The sequence below is a fragment of the Petaurus breviceps genome, unplaced genomic scaffold (genome assembly GCF_028583685.1).
Source record: "Petaurus breviceps papuanus isolate PSGF00001 unplaced genomic scaffold, PetGlider_PUasm1.0 90734, whole genome shotgun sequence".
NCBI classification, from domain to species: Eukaryota; Metazoa; Chordata; class Mammalia; order Diprotodontia; family Petauridae; genus Petaurus; species Petaurus breviceps.
This window is the reverse complement of record NW_027187327.1, coordinates 12,852,301-12,878,715: the sequence shown is the minus strand read 5'-3', so window position 1 is coordinate 12,878,715 and position 26,415 is coordinate 12,852,301. Positions and strand designations below refer to the sequence as shown.

The window sequence follows — 26,415 nt, the reverse complement described above, 5'->3', positions numbered from 1 at the left end:
GGAATAACCTAGGTCATCAGCACAGATTTTATCTCCTCCCTCTTTTTTTTCCTCTTTGCTCAGAATCCCCATGCAGGCTTTACAAGCTCTCAAGCTCAATTTCTACAGCCACCTTTCTGATTTATGATAAGTCTTTTACACCCTCAAGTGGTGGTGATGGGGTACTTCATTTTGGCTCCCTTCTTTCTCTGACACATTTTTTATTTCACAGCTACTATGGGAAAGGCAGCTTGGTCTTATAGATGGAAAAACAGTACCTTCAAAGTCAGAGATCTCAGTGCAAGTTCCCCTCACCTCCATATTTTTGGTGGGTCTTAGACAGTTCAGTTCACCTCTCAGTGTCCTAGGCAGCTCTCACCCCTATGGAGATGTAGCATCTCTATAAAGATGCCATGAGACTGTAACTCATTTCATTTTGCCTATGTATTCAAGGGAAAAATGTGAATGAAAAATATCTGAAAGTATCTAACTTTGTCCATTTGTGCTCAAATTAAGCACTTCTTCAAATAAATGAGGTTGTTAGTTGATGCCTCTGGAATTTATTATAAATTAACAGAATGTTCAGTTACATTAATTTTAGCTATAAATAAATAAATAAGTAAAAGCTCCTGGAGGCCTCCTTTTCCTACAACATTAACAACACATTTTGTTTTTAGCACCGTTGAGTGCTCCACAAAGCTCTGTCTTGATCCTCCAATTTGCTTCAGGCATGAAGGCGCAACTGAAGATTAACCAAGTCTAGAAGTAGAAAAAGTTGGTATGACCTCACCATAACCCTGGCCAAAAGTGATTCTTTGATCTTGAATCCAACACTCTATGTACGATGCATTTAGAGTTTTCCTTGGGGTTTTTTCCTCCTCCCAAATTTAAATTAATGTCTAGAACATAAGGAAAATTTGAACTCTGAAGAAAAAGAAGAGAATAAAAAAAGAGTAAATCAGTCTTTCTACTTTTGCACTGTCTTTCATACAGTTGACCGATTGTTCAGATAGGGCAAGTTGGATCTGCTGTAATCACAGTGACTTCTCATTTTATCCCTTCTTCAAACTTGTATTGATTGTTTTACCTTTGTTCAAACAAATCTAATACTGTGTGACCATACACAGATGACTGATTTGTAAATGACTTCCACTTTGGTAACCAGTCATTTCCTGAATATAAAGATATAGTCAGTTTTCATTTTTGTGATATTGTTTGGTCCTCTTCATGTCCAACATATTGTACTTTCTTTTCCTTTTTTTTTTTTTTTTGCCTTTTGGAGGGCAATTGGGGTTAAGTAACTCGCCCAAGGTTACACGCTAGTTTTTTTTGTGTGGGTGTTAAGTGTCTGAGGCCGGAAACGAACTTGGGTCCTCCTGACTCCCAGCCGGCCCTTTACTCACTGCCCTCGGTTCCTTTTTAATGCTATTTTTTACATCACTGCCACTTCCCCTCATGCCTCCCAACACCCAATAGCTCCCTCTCATGTAACAAAGAAGTACAGTTAAATAAAAGAAAACTGCATATTGGCCTCATCTGATAATGTATACCTTACTCTCCAGAGGTGCTATTGGTGCTCATATATCACAAATAGTCACTGCATTAATCAGAGTAATGAAATTTTTCAATGTTGTTTTCTTCTACATTACTGCTTTCTATTGTCTATCATGAGAAAGTAATCATGATCTACCATGCTACCAACCTCCTAACAGAGGGGTTACAGACTCAAAATACAGAATGAAACATACATTTTTTGGACATCACTAATATGGAAATTTGTTTTGCTTGACTGTGCATATTTGTTACAATGGCTTTATTTTTCTAATTGGGGATTAGAGATGGGATATGCCTATTTATAAGCATAAGACTCCTGACTAAATAGACCATAATCTTTTGACGGCTTTCATTCCTTTATCCCTAACCACATTTTCCAACATCATTTCCACCATCATCTTGTGAACTCATCTTTATAGAAATACTACATAATACCAAGGGCTATGGGAATAAGTAGCAGTGGCATTTAAGAAAGTGATGTTGGGAGAGGCTGACCTGATCAAATTCATGTAGAAGGACTCCACAATGGAGATCACACAGCTTTAAAGAAGCTAAGTTTTCAAGATATCTTAAAAAAAAAAAACAAAAGAATGAAAAAGATAAGAGACGGTTCTATTAATTGACTGAGATGACATCATCTACCTAGCTTGCTAGACTGATAATACACTACTATCTTTCACACACTATACAGTACAGTGAAATTGGCTTACTTGGTCTTCACAAAGTTAGCTTTCTAACTCCTTTGCCTTTGCCTTTTCCAACTCCAATGCCTTTGTACAAGCTGTTCCCTATGCCTGAAAGGCACTCCTTCCTCAACCCCACTTGTTGGGATCTCTAGATTTCTGCAAATGCCACCTTCTATGTGAGAATTTTCCTGGTCCCCTAGTTGCTAATGCCTTCCCACCCACAAATTTCCTTGTATTTGTTTGTACATATTTATACTATATTTTCTATTACTGTTACTATTACTATTAGTATTACTACTAATTTATCCTATTATTATTGTTATATTTAAATATTTATTATATATTCTATATTTTCTATTACATTATATATTTCTATACTATACTTCTCTGTGCTATATGTATACATATACATTTTCTCTATATTCTCCCAAAAAAATATAAGCTCCTTGAGGACATTTTTGTCTTTGTAACCCCATAGCCTAGCTCAGTGCCTGGCTATAACGAGAACTTAACACTTGCACTTTGATTAATTGGTTGGTTAATTGATTAAGCTACCATCTCACATAACTACATCCCCATCAATATAAAGCCTTTTTTTTTTTTTACAAACAACCTCTGGCCATTTTTTAAAATTTTCTTTTTTATTGTGCATTTAAGTCAGTCAATCAACAACCATTTATTAAGAGCTATGTGCCAATCACTGTGTTAAGTGCTAGGAAAGGTAGTCTGTCACCCTGTGATGGTATAAATAGGAGTTTAATAGTTGTCTCCAACTTCATCCATGTACAAAATTAACAATGTATGTATTATATGTGTGCATATATATACATATATCTGATACTAGGTTGTTAAGAAATAGCTTATTCTTTTCATTTTCTTACTTATATTTGCTCCTCTTAGCAAATTTGCATTGCTTCAATTTGCATTGAAGCTACAGAAAACCAAAGTTTAAACTGATTTAGCTGGGAGCATCTTGTCAAGTTCTCTAGAGATTTTTTCCTTCTTCAAATTCTACAACATATAAGCTGCGATTATCTTCATAATGGTTCTTTTTTTCCTTAGTTCATCATGATCAGGGCAAGGCAAAATGACCAAGTGTTTCACCAAATGAAGTTTGCTGACTTAGGGCTAATGATAATGCATTTATTCACGTCACTGGGGAAGACCTCTGAGCCATACATCTAATTGGCAGGCACTTCTTTTGTCCATCTATAGTCAAAGCATCAATATGGTTGTATTTCAATTCTTCCATGCTTATGACAACTCCTTATTTATAAGACAATGGATCACCCCTTAAAAGTTATTGTTGTTGAGTCGTTTCAGTCATGTTCTACTTTTTGGGTCTCCAATTGGAGTTTTCCTGGCAAAGATCCTGGAGTGATTTTTTCATTTCCTTCTCCAGGGCATTTTATAGATATGAGGCAAACAGGGTTAAGTGCCTTGCCCAGAGTCATGGAGCTAATAAGTGTCTGAGGCCAGATTTGAACTCAGGAAGGAGATTTCTTGAATTTGGGGATGGAACTCTATCCACTATGCTACCTAGTTGACAGCTCCTTGAAAGTACCAACATTTAAATTAACGTTTGATCTAACAACTGCATGTGAATCTTATACTCTCTATTTCCATCACTCTAGCACTGTCAATGAAACAGAAGGGGACTGACATAGGACTGATTTTTAATTTTTATCTACTCTATGTATTTATTTATTCTTATATTCATCTACTCTATATAGTGCCCAACTTCTAGTAATGAACCTCTCCACAGTTAATGAGGTTTGATCTTCAGCAGACATAATCTATAACTGAATGAATGAATGAACAAATAAATGGCCTTTATTATATGTTCATCTCTTTGCAAATCATGGAACTAAGTGATAGGGAGACAAAGAAAAAGATAGTCCATACTTTCAAGAAGTTCACAGGATTACAATAATAACAGTAATAATGGTGATGCATAGAGCAGGTTTCAGCTGACCTTCATTAAGTCATTAAGAGGCAGCTAGGTGGTGCCGTGGATAAAATGCTGTACCTGGAATCAAGAAGACCTGAGTTCAAATCTGCCCTCAGACACTTACTTAGCTATGTGACCCTGGGCAAGTCACTTAATTTCTGCTTGCCTCAGTTTCTTCATCTGTAAAATGTGATAATAATAATAGCACCTACCTCCCAGGGTTGTTGTGAGGATCAAATGGGCATAATAATTGTAAATTGTCTACCATATAGTAAACACTATAGAAATCTTAGCTCTTATTCATTATTACTATTTCTACTGGTAAAATAATATTTGTTTGTGATACAAAACCATTTGAATAGGGTCCTAGGTCTTGGAGCTAAGAAAATTCCTTTCCAGGTCTTCATTCATTGCAGCTGCTGAACTGGTGGGAGCTTCATCAATTGCAGAAATAGTTGACAGGTCACCTCTCCAGAGGAGTTGATCCCCTGGAAAATGCTCAGATTTTTTTCTTACTTTATAGAACTTTAGAGCAGGAGATTCTCTTACATAATCTCTGAGAATCCAGATTCATTGCAAGACCAAGATGAATCACTGCAACAGGGTTTTTGTGGAGGATGAGCTGCCAAATTGGATTGAATAACAAAAAAAGGAGGCAAGGTTGTACAATAGAAAGTACACACTAAGTCTGAAGTCAGAGGACCTATGTTCAAATCCTGTCTCTTAATACTTACTGCTTTTGTGACTTTGAGAAAATCACTTGACTTCCAGGTTCCTCATCTATAAAATGAGGGAACTGGACTAGATAGTTTCCATGATCTCATTTAAGCTCTGATCCCATAACACATTTTGGTGATTAGAGGAGAGGAATAGAGAGAAAGAATTTTTTAAGTAGCCCTGAAGAATATTGGAATGAAGTAGCATGGCCAACAAGTATTAAGAGATAGGAAGGAAATTGAGACAGTCAAGGACAAGCTACACAAACCTTTTAAATATGGGCTTTCTCCAATCCATAAGGTTTTGGAGACTGTGACAAGGCTTCCTTTCTCTAAAGAAGAAAGAGGCTCACTATGCTACTAGACTAGTTCATGTTGCCTTTTTGTCATTGGGTCAGGGGTTCTTAACTTATTTGGTATCATGGATCCTTCCGGCAATCTGGTAAAGTGTATGGGCCCTTCTCAGAATCATCTTTTTAAGTACATAAAATAAAATAACAAGAAACCAATTATGCTGAAATGAAATTATCACAAGATGAAAAGAAACAAATTCACAGATCCCAGCTTAAAAACCCCTACACTAGGGGATGAATTAAATATATAGGAACTCAGATAGATATATTTCATTACCTCTTGGAGAAACTTTAGGTCATAGATCAAATGAGTTAACATGCATAAAGCTCTTTGCAAACCTTAAAGATTCTTATTAAATAGTAGCTGCTATTATAGAATTTGCAAATATTTCCGACTCCATTTCCTTTCCTGGAGACTTTTCCTTACATGGTTCTTTCCATCATGCTTTATGGTCATTTAGGTTAGACTCTGTGTCAGTGTAAAATGTGTTTAGTAACCTATCCATAGTCCCTATTTCCCCTGACAATTTCCCCTATTAATTATCTGTACATATTTGGTACTTTTATTCATTTGTTTCAGTCATGTCTGATTCTTTGTGACACCATTTGGTGTCTTCTTGGCAAAGATCCTGGAGTTGTTTGCCATCCCCTTCTCTAGCTCATTTTACAGATGAGGAAACTGAGGCCAACAGGGTTAATTGACTTTCCCAGGGTCACACAGCTAAGATTTGAACTCAGGAAGATGAGTCTTCCTGACTCCAGGCCCACAACTGTATCCACTTTGCCCTATTTGGCACTGGGCTGTCAAGAAATAGTTTGTTCTTTCTATTTTTTCATATTGGCCTCCTTCAGATTAATATTAGATAGTTGTGACTTTTTAGTGTAATATAATTATTTCTAGTTTCTTAATCTCTACATAGAATCTGCTTTGTCAGTAAATCAATAAGCATTTATTAAGCACTGACTATATTCCAGGTACTGGTCTAAGCAGTGTGAATACAAGGAAAGGTAAAACATAGTCCTTGTTCTCAAAGAGGTCACAGGCCAATGGGGAGGATACATGCAAACAATGCCATGAAAACAAGCTATATACAGGATAAATTGGAGATCATCAATAGACAAGACATTTCTGGCAAGGGGGATCAGGAAGGGCTTCTAATAGAATATGGTATTTGAAGGAAGCAAGAGAAGCCAGAAGGTGGAGATGAGGGAAAGTATTCTACACATTAAGAGCAGTCAATGAAAATACCCAGAGGAGTCAGGAGATGGAGTGTCTTGTTTGAGGAATGGAAGTCAGTGTCACTAGATCAAAGAATATTTAAATAGGGGAGAAGAGGAGGAATAAAGTGTAAGATCTGGAAAAGTAGGAGGGAGTCAAGTCATAGGAGGCTTTGAATTCACAAGCCAGAGCTTAAGATATGGAAAAATTGGGGTTCTTCTTTTAGTTCTACCTAAATTATTGGATCCTACCCCTTTGATATTTGCTGTGGATTAGGTAGTTCATGGTGGAGAGGAGCAGAGAGAAAGTAAAGGTTATTTTTTGTTGGGCTTTTCTGGAAAGTTCATTGTAGATTTTGCTCCTGGAGGACCTCCAAAGGCTCACTCTGCTCTTGAGAATAGAGCTAAAAAAAAAAAACCCCAGCCCATTCATACATAGGCTTTTATTGAGATTGCCTATAACTTGTAGCAGAAGTACCTATTACAAATAATGCTCAGGCCTTTGAATGAAAACTAAAATGTGCTGGTTTGTACATTTAAATGACTATGAAGTCATTAAAATATCCAAGAAATTATCATCCAGCCTTTCCTTGAAGACCTCCAATGAGAAAGAATCTAAGATAAAACATTCTGCTACACTAGAAGTTCTCAAACTTTTTGGTCTCAGGAACCCTTTATACTCTTGAAAACTGAGGACTAGGGGACATCTAAGTGGCGCAGTGGATAGAGCACCAGCCCTGGAATCGGGAAGACCTAAGTTCAAATCCAACCTCAAACACTTGACATTTACTAGCTGTGTGACCCTGGTCAAGTCACTTAACCTTGATTGCCTTACCAAGAAAAAAAAAAGAAAAACCTGAGGACCCCAAAGCAATCTTGGTTCTGTGGTATATATAGATATATTGATATTTGCCATATTAGAAATTAAAACCAATAAATTTTAAAATATTTATTAATTCATTTAGACAAAAATAAACTCATATGTTAACATAAATAACATTTCTGTGAAAAATAACTATATTTTCCAAAACAAAAAAATTAAGTCAGAAAAATATCATTGTTTTACATATTTGTGCATATCTCTTTAATGGTTGGCTTAACAGAAGACAGCTAGATTCCCATATCTGCTTTTGTATTCTATTTATGTTGTTTTGGTCAAAGTATATGAAGAAAATTCAGTCTTAGAATTTTCCTTCCATGTTAATTGAAAAAGGGAACTTTTTTTTTCTTTGGAGGGGGTAAGACAGGGTAATTGGGGTTAAGTGACTTGCCCAAGGTCACATGGCTAGTTTTTGTTTTAAGTGTTTGAGGCCACATTTGAACTCAGGTCCTCCTGACTCCAGGGCCAGTGCTCTATTCCCTGTGCCACCTAGCTGCCCCCAGGGAACAATATTTTAAGAGGTAAATAACATATTAGTATTATCTTTTGAATCGTTTTTATCTCATCAGACCCCCTGAAAGTCTCAACACCCCAGGGGTTCACCCCAGCCCACATTTTGAGAATCACTGCACGACTTAGAAACCTACCCTATGGCATACACCTCTCTGCACACACCCTCTCTAGCAGAGCCTAGGAGTGTAAATCTCTTTCTTCTTGATCTTCTCTGGGGGAATACAGAGAATCATCATACTCTGTAAGGCAATTCTAAATTAATAGAAAAAAAAAATTTTTTTTTAAACAATAGGGGTTAAGTAACTTGCTCAAGGTTACACGGCCAGTTATTTCTGGGTGTGGTGCTGAGTATCTGAGCCCAGATTTGATCCAGGTCATCCCGACACTGGAGCCGGTGCTCTTACTCGCTGAGCCACCTGGCCGCCCCTAATTAATAGAAAATTAGCTAGTTTTATGAATCCATTCTGTTTTCTCAAATGTATTTAATTTAATTAGAAGATTCTTATCTTGCTTCATGCCTTTTTGACTGTTTATTGTTAAGGGAAACAATAGGTTTCAGTGGAAAGAGCACTAAGCTTTAAATCAGAAAATCTGGGTTCAAATCCTGGCTCTGCCACTTGCTACCTGTGTGATATTAGACAAATCACTTAACCTCTATAGGACTCAGTTTCTTTATCTGTAAAATGAGAGGACTGGACTGGATCCTCTAAGATACCTTTTAGTTCTAAATCTATGATTTCTAGTACCTGCCTCATAGGTTACAAAGAGATAATGTCCATAAATCCCTTTGCAAACTTTACAAGACTATAGAAATATCAGCTACTGTCATTGTTATCTTTTAGCCCCCTCCTCCATTCCCACCTCCAAGAACAGGAAAAAAATGTTCCATTTCTAAAAAGAATGGTTAGTCCTTAATTAGTAAGTCTGCCTCCTATGCTCAGTTTCAAACATTATTCGAACATTATGAATCCCATGTTGAAGAGTTTAGTTTTGATAAATCAACGTGGCAGTCTATGCCACTTGGAAAGCCAGTATTCTGTGAAGCAATCAAATTGGTGGCCCATTAGACATTTTAAAACCCATTTTGCATATTTTTCATCATCTTGTCATAAAGAAATAATAAAACCTGCCAGCTTCATGGCCTTACATTTGACATAATAATATTGATTACAATGATAAACCATGGGTTTTTTTTTTCTTTAGTCTTGGCTAGCTTACAGACACTAAATTATGCGCAATAAAAATTAAATTAGCTAATGTTTTTTATGAAATATTATGACTAGGTGATAGCTGGCAGCTTAAAATAGACCAAATGAAGGCCTACTAGCTTTCATGGGCCATGGCACTATATCCTCAAACCATCTCTGCTCCTAATATTACAGTGTGATGACATGCAGACTCCCAGTCCTGTGGCCCTCAGTCAGTACAATCACACCCACTAGAAAACTTTTCCTGGAGTCCATTTTTTCAGCTGTTTCAAGATGATAACCTGACCCACAAATCAACCAAAAGTCAGACAAGTATCTCGAAACCCTTTGAAGTAAGCCAAATATGGTCAAAATCAGTCAGCTTCTACAAAAATTATGAAGGAAAAGCCAGATAGATAGGGAAGTAGGGTGGACTCATAGATTGAGTGGTGAACTTGGTAGTCAGGAAGACCTAAGTTTGAATGCCTCCTCAGATGTTTACTAGTTGTGTGACTCTGGATAAGTCACTTATCCTCTCTTAAAATCAGTTTTCTCATCTGTGAAGCGGGAATAATAATAGCACCTACCTCCAATAGCTGTTGCAAGGTTCAAATAAGATGAATATGTATCTAAAGCACTTTGAAAATCATTAAGCGCCAAATAAATATTAACTATCATCATCATCACCATACCAAATAACAAAATGACAGTTAAACTGAAACAAACTGTCCTGCAATCTTCTAATTACTTAAATTTTTCTGTAAGAAAAGAATCTGTGATAAAGAGGAAAAAATAATGGGGGGAAGAAGGGGCAAATAGATACAGATTATAGAACTGAATGTGTACGCTAAATTTTCAGCTCTTCAGTATGAAAAGACCATCCCAAAGACAGCATGGACACATTAGAAGTTGTTGATGCCACAATTTCTCTGTTATAAAAGACAGAAAAGCAAATGATTCATCTGATAAAGAATGTATTGAAAACAGAAGGGCTGTTACATAGCTTTCTGAGCTCTGGATCTTTCTTCCCTGGTTGGCAATTAACTAAACACAGTCTACCCATTTTGAGTCCCTGGGAGAATTTAATCTATTTTGTATTACAAGTTTCCACATTCAAATGTGCTTTCATACATGCTTGCATGCAATACTACGTGTGTGTATGTACACATTCCCCATGGATAGATTTGTTTTTTGTGAGATTTTGGTTTAAGCTGTAGTTTGTTTTTTTATCTCCTATCTTAATATTTGAATGCTTTTAGGAACTTTTTTTTAAATTATAAGAAGCCATGAGAGGCATCATGGTGTAGTAGAGGACCAGTCTGAGAGTCAGAAAAGGCTTGCTCAGGAACTGCCTTTCATAATTCTAGCTTTGTGACCATGGGGAAGTTTACCCAACCTCACACATCCTCTGATCTATATCTGAGGGAGAGAAGAAGGGCAGAGGACTGGAGAAGGACTGAGGGCCACAGGACTGGTAGTCTGAATGCTATCATACAGTAATATTAGGAGCAGAGATAGTTTGAGGCTATAGTGCCATGGCCCATGAAAGCTACTAGGCTCTCATTTGCTCTATTTTAAGCTACCAATGAAATTACAATCCCAGACCAAAAAATGTAGTCATATTAGTATATTATAAGAAACTATTGGCCTACCACATAGTTGTCTTTAGCTGGGGTATGGGTGGAGGGGTGCCCCGAAGCTAAATGGCAAGTAGAACTAGACTTGGGAGTCAAGAAGACCTATGTTCAAATCCTGCCTCAGATATCTATTTATTGGGTTTGTTTATTGTGTGACCCTGGGCAAGACACAACCTCTTCAATGCACAGTTTTACCCTCTGTGCAACAGGGATAATAATAACACCTACTTCATAGGTTTGTTGTGAGGATCAAATGAGATACAGACCTTAGAGTATTTATTATTATTATTATTGTTCTTACAAAAGGAATTGTCTATTCTTTAAAGGATTTTCTCTAAGTCTAACAACAAAACAGAACACTGAATATACCCTTGCATCTCTGAAATTGGAATCTAGATTTACAAAAGGCCACCTCAACCACAGGAACAGTTTCTAAATCGATGCTATCTCTAGGAATTGGGTCTAGACCTTTCAACTTTCCTAATCACTTGGGAAAAAAAAAAAAGCAGGATTACATTTTGGCCTTAATTTTAAAAGTAGAACTAGAGACTTCTAAATTCTGTTTCCCAGGTTTTTTTTTCCCATAGAATCAAAAGGTGACAGGCCTGGGATATTTAATCCAATTAGTCCAAATTAATCTTAGGTTCCATGGTATATTGGATTGAACACTGAACTTGGGAGTCAAAAGAGCTGAGATTTGCCACTTAAAGCAACTGCCACCTTGGTCAAATTATTTAATTTTCCTGGGTCTTGACTTTCTCATTTATGAACTGGAGCTAATAATACTTGAACTGTATATTTGAATATTCACTTTTCCCAGAGATTCCATTGCTAAGTATATATCCCAGGGAGGTCAATAATAAAAAGAAAGACCCCATATTGTCCTTAAATATTTATTGCAGCACTTTTTGGTAGCAAAGAACTGGAAATGATGTGAACTCATTAGTGAATAGCTAAACAAGTTATGGTCAGTGAATATAAGGGAATATCATAGTGCCTTAAGAAATAATGAATTGATCAATATGGAGAAGCATGAGAGGACTTACATATTCTTCAGCTCACTTTACAGAGGAGGAAACTGAGGCAAACAGGGTTAAAGTGATTTCTCCAGGGTGACACAGCTAGTAATGTCTGAGGTCAGATTTGAACCCAGGAAGATCTAAGCTATCCACCACACAACCTTGCTGCCCTACACAATGACTACAACAATATAAATGGAAAGAACAACAAAAAAAGGTAAAACTGAATGGTATGAATCATAATGGCCAAGACTGGCCCCAAAGAAGATGTATGAGAATGCCCCATTCCCTCCTTCATCCACCCCACCCCCAGCTTTTCTGCAGTATGAAACACTATATATAACGTCAAACTATTTCTGCAATGTTGGTTAGTTATGTTGGGGGGGGGGGGGGAGGAGGACAGTATAAGTTTTTTTTCTTTGTTATAAGGGATTTCTCCCTGGGAAGCATTGGAGGAGGGTTACATTAGGAAATGTAGATGATGAAAAACAAAAAATATGAATAAAAGTGTGTTTTTTAGAAATGATATGGTGAACATTTTTTAAAATGATTTGTTGAATTATTGATTTTTTTTGATGGCTAGACAATTTGGGGAAGACTCCTAGCACTTTGGGGACCTCTTGTGGCAAACCTGTGGCAAGTCATAGATGGAAATACTTTGGTCTGCATGGTTGGAGGGAATCTCAGAAGTATTGCAGTTATATTCACTTTTACATCAACTTCAGTGACTTCCTTAACCAAAAGGACTGAGTCATTGGAAATACATTTCTTTTGCAGAATTATGAAGTTTCATGTTGCAAAAAGGAAGTTTAAAGAGACATTACGTCCCTATGATGTGAAAGATGTTATTGAACAATACTCTGCTGGACATCTGGATATGCTTTGTAGAATCAAGAGTCTTCAAACACGGTAAGTAATTGGTTCTTTTCATAGTTGGAATGTACATATGTACTATCCCTGAGATTTATTCCTCAGGTCAAAACATTGGCCACACCAGACACCCTATCAAAAGCTCTACCACTAAGTCCTACCAGAACTGTTGCTGTAATGACATAACTAACCTCCCAGAAGGTAAGAAGGTTCTTCAGAGGATATCATAATCCATTCAGCAAGCACTGATCAAACATCTACCATGTACCAGGCACTGTGCTAGGGTCTAGGAATACAAGGACAGAATGAAAAGCAGTCCCTGTTCTAAAGCATGCAGTAAGGATTCCATTCACATAGATCCCCATCACATCTAAAAAGGAAAATATTATCAAATTGATCTTGTTGAACATTTAATATGAGATCACTCTTATGGAATCTACAGTCACCTTTTCAAAAAAGTTTGGTTTGTTTTTTTTTTACAGAAATACCTTTATTCATGATTTTCTTCCTTATCTAAACTGGTCTTCCCATTCTATACAACCATACAAATCCTAACTGTCGCAGTGGATAGTGTTGGGCCTGAAGTCAAAAAGACTTGAGTTTAAATCTGGCCTCAGACACTTATTAGCTGCATGACCCTGGACAAATCACTTTAACCCTGTTTGCCTCAGCTTCCTCATCTGTATAATGAGCTAGAGAAGAAAATGGCAAACCACTTCAGGATCTTTGCCAAGAAAAACCAAGTGGAGTCACAAAGAATTGAACATAACTGAAAACAACTGAACAACAGTAAATATAGGAAATACTATGAAAATACTAATCTAAGAGCTATGAAAGATATAAAAATGAATGAAAACAATTCCTGTGCTCTCCAGCACTTAACTTGGTGCCTGGAACACAGTAAGTTTTTGCTGATCAATTGATAGATTGATTAATTGAATGGAGAAGCTTACAAACTTGCAAACAACTTGGCTTTGGGTAGGTATGGCCTTCAAAACAGAAAGCTGAGATAATTGTTCAGGTAATTCAGTTTCGACCCACAATTAAGATAGAAGCAAGTTTTTATTGTTGTTGTTTTTAACATGGATAAAATAAACATTATTTTAAGACATACTAGATGCCAGGCAGAATGAAAGATGCCAAAAATTAATATGAATAGTAATAATAATTGACATTTCTGTAGCTTTCGGTTTTTCAAAGCATCTTGCAAACATAACCTCATATAAACCTCACAGACACCTTGTGAAGGAGATACTACAGGTATTATCAGTCATTCTTTACATATGAGGAAACTGAGGCTCAGACAGCCTAACCCATGATAACAGAGCCAGCAAGTATCAGAAGTAAGATTTAAATTCGGATCTTCATTACTCCAAGGCTAGCACTTTTTCCCTCCATGCAAAAAGACACTAACTGTCCTCAAGGAGCTTATGACCCAGTAACTGTACTAATTCTTCACTTTACTTCGCCCCAGGTAAATAAATTATTTCAAGCTTTTCTTTAAAAGTATCTGCTATCTAGCTCCCTAAATTTTTATACTGAAATTTACATTATTAGGGGTGGCCAGGTGGCTCAGCGAGTAAGAGCACTGGATCCAGTGTCGGGATGACCTGGATCAAATCCGGGCTCAGATACTCAGCACCACACCCAGAAATAATGACTGGCCGTGTAACCTTGAGCAAGTTACTTAACCCCAATTGCTTTGAAAAAAAAAAAAAGAAATTTACATTATTTTATATCGAAATTGTTTATACTGTAAGGGGAGGGAAAAAAAGATTTTATGGCACCAAATCATTTCCCTTTATATCAATCACTAGCTCATACAAAGCCACACAAAATTTGCCTTTCTCAAGATATAAAATAATCATAACTTTAATTTTGATAACCTTCTCTTCAGGGTATTTCTAAAAATAATAACACAAATGAATCTGTACCCTCATTAGTGTTCCCTCTACTAGCAACCCATGAAACATAGAAACAGTAATGATGGTGATAGTGATCATACATCTTTTTGTAGATCTTTAAGGCTTCCAAAATGCTTTTTATCACAATAATCTTCTTGTAGGATAGGTTGAACAAAGATGTTAACATACAAAATACAGTTTACTTTATGGCAGCTTTCTTCCATGTGCCCACACTTTGTTATTGTGGTTGTGGTTCCTATGATTTCGTTATTGTAGAGAATTTCTGGTATGAAAACTCTATACGAGTAACCAACACATTTTTTTTGGAGGCAATCGGGGTTAAGTGACTTGCTTAGGGTCACACAGCTAGTAAGTGTCTGAAGCTAGATTTGGTCTAAGGTCCTCCTAACTTCCAGACTGGTGTTTTAGCCATGAACCACCTAGCTGCCGCAAATAATCAGTAATTTAAAGTCTTAGTTGCCAGAGGCACAAAAAGATTAAATGACTTGCTCCTGGCTAGTACTCCTCAGGGGAAGGGCTTGAACACTGGTCCTCTTGACAAAGGCTGGTTGTCTATCCACTGAACCATGCCACCTCTCATTAAATATACATAAATCATATGTGTGTATATATGTATATATACAAACGTGCGTATATATACACATATATATTGTATATGTGTGTACATATACATATAGTTGTTGTTCAGTCATTTTTCAGTCATGTCTGACTCTGTGACCCAATCTGGGGTTTTCCTGGCAAAGACAATGGAGTGCCTTGCCATTTCCTTCTCCTACTCATTTACAGTTGAGGAAACTGAGGCAAATAGGGTTAAGTGACTTGCCCAGGGTCACACAATTGATAAGTGTATGAGGTTGGATTTGAACTCATGAAGATGAGTCTTCTTGACTCCAGGCCTTGAACTCTATCCACTGTACCATGTAGGCTGTTAAAAGAGCCAAATCTAAAATTATAATTTAGCTGGAAAGGACCTCAGATGTCAGTGAGTCCAACTCTCCCATTTTACAGATGAGAAAACTGAAGCCAAGAGAGATTAAGTGACTTATCAAGCATCATAAAGCTAAGAAGTGTCCAAGGTATAATTTCAATCCAAGTTTTCCTGACTCCCATTTCAGCACTCTATCCACTGCACCAAGCTGGTCCTAAATTCTGTCCTGGTCAGGTCATACCTAAAGTATTATGTTTAGCTCTGGGCCCTACATTTCAGGAAAGGCATTCTGAAGTTCATTCAGAAGAGATGGTGTGAAAATTTGAGGGGATGACATAAAGGTACCAGTCAGAGAGAAGACACAGGACTGAGAGTGGGAAACACTGTTGTATTCTGCAATTATTTCAAGGACTTTTATACAGAAGAAGGATTAGATTTATTCTACTTGGTCCCAAAGAGGACTAGGAGCAATAGCTTAGAAGTTGAAAAAAAAGACAAAATTAGGGTTGATGGCAGGAAAGATTTCATAATGATTATAACTGTCCAAAGGTGGAATAAAACTCAACAGCTAGTGAGTTACCCTACCCCTCTTTGGAGATCTTCAATCAGAAGTTGGATGACCAATGAGGGATATATGTTGGTGGGATTTTTGGTTGTAGATGGGCTAAACTAGATGACCTTGGAAGTTTCTCAACTCGTAGAAACCATGATTCTAGGATTCTGTATCTGTCATCTGGGAACCAATATAGCTAAATTTGGAAAGCTCTGTCACTAGATGTTGGCCACCAGGTAAAGGGTTTTTTTTTTTTTGGTTTGGATTATTTTTGCTGGGAGGAGGGAGTATGGTTTGGCCATAGCAACTCAAGGAAGAGTGTCTTTAGCATGAAGGAACAATAGTCCCACCTGCATTGGTGAGAGAGAGAGAGAGAGAGAGAGAGAGAGAGAGAAAGAGAGGAAGGAAGGAAGGAAGGAAGGAAGGAAGGAAGGAAGGAAAAGAAGAAGGAAAAAGGTGTGAGTAAAATTATACATCTCTTAGAATAAGTACCAACAAGAACAAGGTCAACTTTTTCTTTAATCATTTCCAATATATGTTTAAATGACTGTATTTCCCTTTTCTTTTCAAATCATTTAACCCACCAGACTGTGTCAAGGCCTCTTTTGTTAGAAGTCATACTCATTTTGATTTTGTTCTCTGACAGCGTTGATCAAATTCTTGGAAAAGGGCAAATCACATCAGATAAGAAGAGCCGAGAGAAAAACACTACAGAGTTGGAAACTGCGGATGACCTCAGCATGCTAGGCCGTGTGGTCAAGGTTGAGAAACAGGTATGTTTCAGCTAGCCTTGGCAGCTATCTTTTGTCTTGTCTATCTGCCTCTATCATAGGAGGTCAGGTATATTTCAGGTAACACATCCAGAAGGAAAGATAAAACCCATCAGGAATAAAATGGAAAAATATATTAGCTGTGTATAGATATTATTTTTTCTAGGATATATACAAATAAAAAATATAATAGTTCACTGCAATGGTTAAAATAATCTGAGTTGGAAACCACTGCATGTTTTCATTTTTGAAAGGCAAAGGCCTGATTTCTTCTGTTTTAGTTTCCACTAGCTTGGTTCAATTTATCATCATACTTTTTTTAATAAAGAAAAACTTATTTTAATTATAAATGCACAGCTAGTAGAAAAATTCTCAGGTTCTGTCTGCATATGTAAAATAAAAACACATAATCCAAGCCAAAATAATTTAACTTGAAATATATATGTCTGTATAAATATATACATATATTTCTATATATAATTTATATATATATAATCTAAATAGAGTTGGCTGAATAGTAATAATCACAATAATAGCTCACCTCTGAATAGTGATTTAAGGTTTAAAAAATGTCTTTCCTACAACAACCTTGTAAGGTAAATACTGAAAATATTATTATGCACATTTTACAGATAGGTAAACTAAGACACAAATGCATTAAGTGATTTGCTAAATGTCTTCAACTATTAAACTGGAGACCAATATCTGAAACTAGGCCTCCAGATTTTAAGTCCAGCATCCTTTCTGCTATATCATATAATTGTGCTTTATTTCTCATTAAGTAATTTGACACATCTTCATTTTAATTTTGGATTCTAAAAATGTCAACCTTTGAAATTTTATCTCTATTTGTCATATAACTCTTGGATGTTTCCCTAATAAAAGAGTCTGCCCTCAAGGAACAATTCTATAGGAGAATTCTTCTAGAATGAAACTTCTTTTAATTCAATAAACATTGATTAAGAATATACTAAATGCCAGAGGGGGTAAAAGATGCCATAATTGGCATTTTTAAAGCTCTTTCAAGTTTTCAAAGCGTCCTGCCTACATAATCTCATATAAACTACACAACCCCCTCATGACATAGGTACTATATACATTACATAGGTATTATCAATGGTATTTTGAAGAAGCGTATTATATCAGAGAAACTAAGTACTTGCCCATATCACAGAGCTGGGAAGTATCAGATTTAACATTTAAACTTCTGTAGCAGTTCCCACATTATAAAGGAGATTTCTCCTGTAGAATATAAGCTCTTTGATGGCACACAATGTTCAGATTTGTTTTGGGTTTTTTTGCATTTAACACCAGGATCTAGAACAGTACCTAATAGCACTGTGTTTAATAAATGCTAACTGAATTAAATTGGAAGGCCCTGTGATTCATTAGGGTGAGTCCCAATTTGAGAATCAAAGGGCTTTTCTAGGATGATTGCCTGTGTGACACTGTGCAAACCACTTAACACTAGAAGGACCAGAACTTAAGAATGCCTTGAAGGACCAAGTTATGTCCGTTCATTGGCACAGTGCATTTGTACATACCAGAGATAGCAGGATGAAGTTTTTATTTGAAAACTTGTATGAACTGATACAAAGTGAGGTGAGTAGAACAAGGAGAACAATTTGTACAGTAATAACAATATTATAAAGATAATCAACTTAAGACTTAGGAATTCTGATTAACACAATGACCAACCAGAGTTCCAAAGGATTCAGTGACTTAACTGTACTAAAGTCTCACTGACTAACCATACTATTGACCAGCAGATAGAGATCTAATGGACTTAAAGTACAGATTGAAACATATTTTCTTTTCTTTTTTCTTTCTTTCTTTTTTTTGACATGGTTAATGCGGAAATTTGTTTTGTATGACTACATATTTATAATGAACTTTATTTTTCTTGCCTTCTTGATGAATAGAGGAAGAAGGAAGGGAGAAAATTTAGAACTAAAAATAAAATTGAATTTTTTTAAAGTAAAATTATAATATCTACTTGTAATTCTATTTAAAGTATATATGCACATATAGGAGAAATTACAGTAAATCATAGTAAAATTATTAAAAATCATTTTTAAAAATTCTTGCATCAATTTACACAATCGACACTCCTGGTCCACCTCTTGTTCTTAGTTTCCTCATGAGGGGATTTGCCACAAGGACCTCCCTCATCCTAAATCTACAATCCTATAATGACATGTTATACTCATGTGTACCATTTTTCTGCTTTTTAGGTACAGTCTATAGAATCAAAACTGGACTGCCTACTAGACATATATCAACAAGTCCTAAGGAAAGGCTCTGCATCAGCCCTGACTTTGGCTTCATTTCAAATTCCACCTTTTGAATGTGAACAAACATCCGATTATCAAAGTCCTGTGGACAGCAAAGATCTGCCCAGTTCCGCACAAACTAGTGGCTGCTTATCCAGGTCGGCCAGTGCCAACATCTCCCGAGGCCTGCAGTTTATACTTACACCAAATGAGTTCAGCACTCAGACTTTCTATGCTCTCAGCCCAACTATGCATAGCCAAGCAACACCGGTGCCAATGAGTCAAAGCGACGGACCGGCAATGGTGGTCACCAACAACATTACAAACCAAATACACCAGGTGACCAAGCCAGTGGCCCCAACAACCTTACAAATTCCCCCTCTCCCAGCCATCAAACATATCCCCAAACCTGAGCCCATACAGATTAGCCCTGCCACGGTGCAGGAGAGTATCTCTGATGTCACTGCCTGCCTCGTTGCCTCAAAAGAAAGCGTTCCATCTATACAGTCAAACCCAACTAAGGATCGTTCCCTGAGAAAAAGCTTTGACATGGGAGGAGAGACCCTGCTGTCTGTTCGCCCTCCAGTGCAGAAAGATTTGGGCAAATCATTATCTGTACAAAATCTAATCAGATCAACGGAGGAACTGAATGTGCAGCTTTCGGGTAGTGACTCAGGGGGCTCCAGAGGCAGCCAAGAGTTTTATCCCAAATGGAGAGAGTCCACTTTATTTATAACTGATGAAGAAGTGGGCCTAGAAGAGACAGAAACTGAGACTTTGGATAGCATTTCTCAGCCTGCCAAGGAAACAGCTTTTTCTTCTGACTCTCTAAGGACTGGAATGTCAAGATCATCTCAAAGCATTTGTAAGGCAGGGGAAAGTCCAGATGTACTCAGCTTGCCTCAAGTCAAACTTAAATAATTTCTTGATTTTCTTTCTAGGCTTAGCACTTCCTTTAGCCATACATATCATTGCATGAACTATTTTGAAAGCCCTTTTTAAAAGATAAAATAATGAGAATCAGGAAGAATAAGAAAGGCAGTTTAAGAGCCCATTATCTTCTAATTGCATGAAAATGCATGTTTCAGAGATGGCTGAAATTCCAAGGTACACCTACATTAACCCATTCATTTAATAATAAGGTACCAGAGGTTAAAATCCTGAAGGAAAAAAAATCTTACACAGCTAATGCTATATGGGCTAGATGAAAAAAGGAAAAATTTGAGCATTTACAAAAATTGATATTGTACTTTGAAAGTATGGAAGTAAACATCATCAAATTTAAGGCATTTTTGCTTCATGGTTAAATACAAAAATATTATTTTCAAAACTGGGCCATTGTGTATGTTTATAACCCAAAAGACTGTCTCCAGCTGCTGGCAAGTTACCATGAAAAGCTTACCCGGGAATATTAGAAATGGCTACCATCACAAGATAGACATGTCATTCCTAGGCCATCATTTATCCCTTAATGTGGTTTAGAATGTTTATTTCGGTAATACTGGGGTAACAGTGTTGGGGTAAATGAGTTTACACACCACATTCAGGTTGTTCTTTGCACTAAGAACATTCTCTTTTTCTATGAAATGTAAAATGAAAAGGTTCAGGGTCAGTGGGAAAAGCATTTTGGCCCAGTGTTTGGGGATATCAGGTTTAGAGAAAGCTCTTCCTTGATAATTGAATCATCTGTGGCCAACCAAACTGGCTGATTCCAGGCTTGGGGCTGTAGCAACAACTGGCTTCTGCACAATCAACCCACTCGACCATAGGATAACCCAGGCTAGCCAGGAAGACGGCCAAAGTTAACTGGTCTGACTGCTGCATGGTCCAGTTATTTCAGTTATGGGGGCATAGCCTCTCACCAAGTCACGCCAATACTGCTTTTAAACTCTTCTGAGATTAATGTGTTTTAACAGCGGAGCCTCTAAGGAAAGGGGATATAGGCCCTATTGTTCCTCCTCTCCCAAGGGAGCTGTCTCTTTCCCACAAGCTGACAGTGACAGGTAGAACATGCACACACACAAGAGAGATGGAGAATTTAAATGGGCCTGAAGTAAGACAAGAAGTGAATGAAATGAAACAACCAGGAAAATAGTGGTACCCCCAGAAAGATAAAAAAGGCCCAAAGGAGGGAGAGAACAAAGCAAAACAAACCAATGAAAAATATATAGCAGGAAGCACATCAAAAGATGAAAGAGCCCCCCAACTGTCAGGGGCCCACTATTTTGGTGTCTGCCATAGTTGGACACCAAGTTAGCATAATGCATTGTAGCAATCCACCAGCCTCAATCTCCCCAACTACAAGGTTATAGGTATGCACCACCACTTTGGGCTCAAATCATTCCCTTTTCACAGAAAAAAACTAAGATCATTTGGTAGTCTCTTTATTGTTGAATATTACTAATTACCCCTCTTCAATGCCCAGAGAGTAATTTTTTCTAATCATTCTCCATATAAATGTCTAAATGCAAGCTGCCTCCATGTTTTATACACCAAGGAAAGATCTATGTAATGTATAAGAAGGCCACCCTGAACCTGGGAGCTTGGATCCTCTGCTATGAAAATTCAAAGTCAGAAATCTACCAGGGCTAGAAGGGTTTGAGAATCAAAATGCATAATGCAACAGAAACCTAGCAGAGAGTTTAAAGGAAAAGTAAAGATGAGAAAGCGATTTCATGAGCGCAAAAGCAGCCCTTTTGGGGTGGCTAGGTGATGCAGTGAATAGAGCACCGGCCCTGGAGTCAGGAGGACCTGAGTTCAAATCCTACTTCAGACACTTAACACTTACTAGCCGTGTGACCTTAGGCAAGTCACTTAACCCCAATTGCCCTGACTTCCCCCCTTCAAAAAGCCAAAAACAAAAAAATGCAGCCCTTTTTTAGTCTCAGCCAGGAAGCACTGATTGCCTGTGATAAACCAATGTAGTAAGGCCATCCAAAGTTGCAGGAAGAATCCCTGACCATCTGTCCCAACATATCATAATACAACTAAATTCAAAGGGCAAGAAAGGGGTATCACTAACAGCATTCCAATATGCTTCCAAATACAGCTGGGCTAAGTCTACTTCTAGCCACACTTACACTCAGAAACAGGTTATGCTTTGGTCTCTCCAAATTGTAGACTCAATTCCACAAATCAATGTTTCCCTAAAACAGTCATTGTATATGGCAGCTATGTCCTTAGAGCAGCAGTGGAAGAGGATAGGCCAATGGCCAGAGGAACATAAGTGGATTGTCCTCAGTCTGTGTCTAAGATCTTTTTTTCCATAAAATTCTTAGATTCCATGTAACCAACTATCTCCCTCAACATGTGGGTTTCACAATTAGGCTTTCTTACCTAGCCCCTTCATCTCTTTCTCTCACTTGGATCTACTTTTTCCCATTTCAAGAACTGCTCATAGACCTCCTGTCCCTATTTCACTTCTAAACCCCAGCTTAGCCTTAACCAGGCTACAACCAAGTCAGACCTTTGCCCTACCTTAAGCCTCACATATTCCATATACTTAATGGGCTCTCAATATTAATGGAGTTATTAACAAATAAGCAATCAACACATATTAATGGATAGGAGAAGAAAAAAAGGAGACACAACTTTCAGGTAGCACTGATTTCTGGACAATCTGTCCTGAATCAAACCCCCACTGGCAGCAAGAATTATGAATGTATGGGGACACCTGCCTAGGCCTCAGGTTTGACCATAGGTGTGTATAGCACCCAAGCCAGGTATGCCGGCACATCTGGCCTATAATCTGTACATGCCTATGAGTTTAACCCAAGGACCAGACCTGGTTAGATTTTAAAATTCATTTAAGAAAAAGGAAAATAAAAAAATCATCTGTCCCAGCAGTCTTAATCATGGCTAAGCTCTGTAAACTGTATTGTGAAGAACTTGAACTGTTTACTTTGAATATGTGATCACCGCTGCCTCCATCTTTCTTTTTACACAAGAATTATTGGATATTACATGATAGGCTTATTATGTGAAAGTATATGCATCCTGTAGGATTATATATAATGTATTGCTGTCCACAGATCCTATGGGAAGTGGGTGATGGTCCCAGATTTACATTGGGACAAATTCCAGTTGGGAAATTCCACAGGGTGTCTCGAAGCACAATTAGCCAAGCACTGAGTAACCATTTGACTTTTTCTAAATTTGAATTTTCCTACCTGCTTCTATATGTCCATTTGGGCATGATAGTATCTGATCACAAACACCACTTTTGTGTTCTGACCAAGGTTTTCAAACATTTCAGATCTCTCGTTGGAATACTACACCTCTGTCCATCTGAACCAATTGGCAGATTTCAAATATTGTTCAAACAAACTTTATCAGGCTTTTAAGGCTTTGTTTTTATTTGTGTTTTAAGGTGCCTTCCTTGGTTTCCTTTGATACCCACAGAGGTCAGAGAATTCTAAATCTGCAGATAAGAGGAAGTGAATGGAAAGGAGAAACTTGGGCTTAGAGAGCCCAATTCTCTGGCTAGTTAGTGAGGATGAACTTAGACTTATGATGAGAATTGGGCAGAGGGCAGCTAAACTAATGAGTTTACTCTTAGGCCTTCCTTTCATTTAACAGGAGCAAGAAAGGGTCATTCACATTAAGTTATCTCACAAAAGTTGGTATTTTCGCCTTAAATAACATGCTTGTGTTCTCTTAAGAGTAACTTAATTTATTTAATATAATTGTGTGCACTTCAATGAGCATTTCTAAAATTCATGTATGACAATGGAATTGTCTTTTTCTCAAGAACAAATAAATCAGGAATATCACAACCAATTCAGGTGACTGTTGAAATCTAGTTGCCTCCTTCACTATCATTTAAGGGTCAAATGTTGGTTTGCTTTTTTAATGGAAGCATTTAAAGACATCTCTACAACCAATTTGACAAGATTTTTCTGCTAAATTGACTGGATGGTTGGTAAAATTCACTGGTCGTTTCAATCTTACACATGAACTCTGTTTTTATTTTTGAGACTGAGTCTCTCTATCTCACCGACATGGGCAACTTTATACCAACCAATCCCACAATGGTTGGTCAGAGAGCTTTGACCTATCCCATTTTTGACCTGGATTCTTCCTTGAGCAACCCAGTGAACCACCCCTACCCCAAGGCTCACCTTATTAATGCTGAATTTAGGGTGGACACCAGACTGGCCTAGCTCATAGCAGTTCAGAACTCTTAGGCTCAAGAAATCTACCAAGCTCAGCCTCCCTGGATTGTAGGTCACCATGCCTGGCCACATAGTCAAAGTCTTAAAGAATATTTTATAGTAGTTTATTCAACTGATAAGATGAACTACATTGTAGTGAAGAGAACCAGCCTTGGAATCAGGACAACCTGGGTTCAAATCCTTCTGTGTGACTATGGACAAGTAACAATCTCTCAGAGACAAGTCTCTGAGACTACAAATTACAGAAGTCACTCTGCATTCATAGAGGGACACTCCACACAGATAAAATCACAGTTCTCCCTCCAACTCCCAACAAAAACAGTCAATTCACTAAGTCTTTGGTGGTCCCAAAACTATTTTTAAGGCAAGCATTTTTTTTTTATTTTGCAGCAAAATTGTATTAGTTTAAAATGAATAATACTTTATTCACCTGCTGGTAAGAAGTTTACTTTGAAATTCTTCATAGTAATAGTATTTGCTGAGCACATGAACCAACTATTAGGTCTTGTATGTCTTCCCACTACACCTTTATGCCTCTCTAATTTTTCCCCTCTCCCCCAAGTCTCCATAACAGCACCTAATCGGCAGCAAAATGCCTTTTTTAAGAGGCTTAGTCTGGTAGCTAAGCACCATCTGTTTACAGAATTGAAGAACTTAATGGGAGGAAACATAGTTTAGGGCAAAGCACACAAGATACAAAGCTGAAACCTGTATTCATTCACATCCTGGTTTTATTAACACACAGGTCTTAATATCTAGGTATCCTTGGATGAGTTGAATTACCTTACCTAGACTTAGGTTTTCCTCTGTTAAATAAGGCTTTGCACTATATAGCCTCTGAAGTCACTTTCCAGCTCTAAATCTATGACCCAATGGCATCTGTATGTATTTATACATTATTCTTTCCTCCATTTAATATCATTTTCTTCATTGCTATTATAAATGTAGTGATTCTTTCAGACTGAACACAGTTCTGCCATAAGATAGAATACAGGAGCTGAAAATTCAGATTCATCAACAACTTTATCAAATTTATCATCATCATATATCCTCTTAAAGTAATATTAATTATTACTCTGCACTCAAGCAGTATCCTCCTCTGGATAGATGTATAATAAGCATTAACTAACATCACTTTCTTCAGCACCCTTAAGACTCAATAATTAGTCTTATACCTAGAGGCAACTCTTAAAGTTGCAAAGAAAAAAAGGTGTATACCTGAATTAGTATAGGGAGTTTCCTTATCCAGCAGTTCTCTAGGCCAGTAATTCCCATAGTCTAGTTCAAGGACCACTGGAAGTCCCTGAGACCCTTCCAGGAGGTCCATGAGATCAAATTTTGTTAATATTTTACTAGTAATTTTGCTAATAATACCAAGGCTTATTAATTTCCAATACAACAACTAGCAAGAGATATAAGTCTCATAAACAAAAGCTCTTTGATAGATCCTCAATAATTTTAAAGAGTTATAAAGGAGAGGTGGCCAGGTAGCACAGCGAGTAAGAGCACTGGCTCCAGTGTTGAGAAGACCTGGAGATCGAATCCTGGGCTCAGACACTTAGCACCCACCCAGAAACACCTGGCTGTGTAACCTTGAGCAAGTTACTTAATCCCGATTGCTTTTAAAAAAAAAAAGGTTATAAAGGAGTCCTGAGACCAAAAAGTTTGAGACCTGCTGCCCTGTGCTAATGAAGTCACAGATCCATTCCTTATTCCTCTCTCTATCTTATAAATAGGAGAGGGGAAGGGGAGAAGAGAAAGAAGAACAAGAAAGAAGAGGAAGTAAGAGAAAGAAAAAAAGGAAGAAAGGGAGAGAAAAAAGAAAAGAGAGAGAAAGGAAGGAAGGAAGAAAAAAAGAATACACAATTTGATCATTTTCAAAAATCCTAGGAGAAATATAGCAGAGAACCAAAAGCTACCAGGCTTACTTACTGATAGATAACCCTCACAGGAGCAGTTCTCCTTACTCTAATGCTATTATATTATCTCTGAGGTAGATTTTCCTATCTTTTACCTGAGAGGCAATCTATAATTAATAGAAAATATTTAGGATCTAGTTTTAGAACAAAGTGGGAGATGCTGAGGTTTACTTTTGTTTTGATAGGCATATAACTGAATGTGAATGTGATAATCCAGCTTCTTCCTTAAAGGCAACAAATATAAAATTAAATTATGAGTTATCCATGACATCATATGACTTTTAAAACAAAGCAAAATGAAAGAAGTAAA

The 26,415-nt window shown here is 37.2% G+C and overlaps 1 protein-coding gene across 1 annotated transcript in view; it reads left to right on the top strand.

Moving 5' to 3' along the window:
* KCNQ5 (potassium voltage-gated channel subfamily Q member 5) overlaps nt 1-23,791 on the top strand; it is a 702,120-nt gene extending 678,329 nt beyond the window's left edge. Inside the window, exons 12-14 of the mRNA XM_069067031.1 lie at nt 12,471-12,602; nt 16,616-16,742; nt 18,974-23,791. Of these exons, the coding sequence (XP_068923132.1) occupies nt 12,471-12,602; nt 16,616-16,742; nt 18,974-19,933 (1,219 nt within the window). The 3' untranslated portion in view covers nt 19,934-23,791. The remainder of the gene's footprint in view (nt 1-12,470; nt 12,603-16,615; nt 16,743-18,973) is intronic.
* The last annotated feature ends 2,624 nt before the right edge of the window (nt 23,792-26,415 follow it).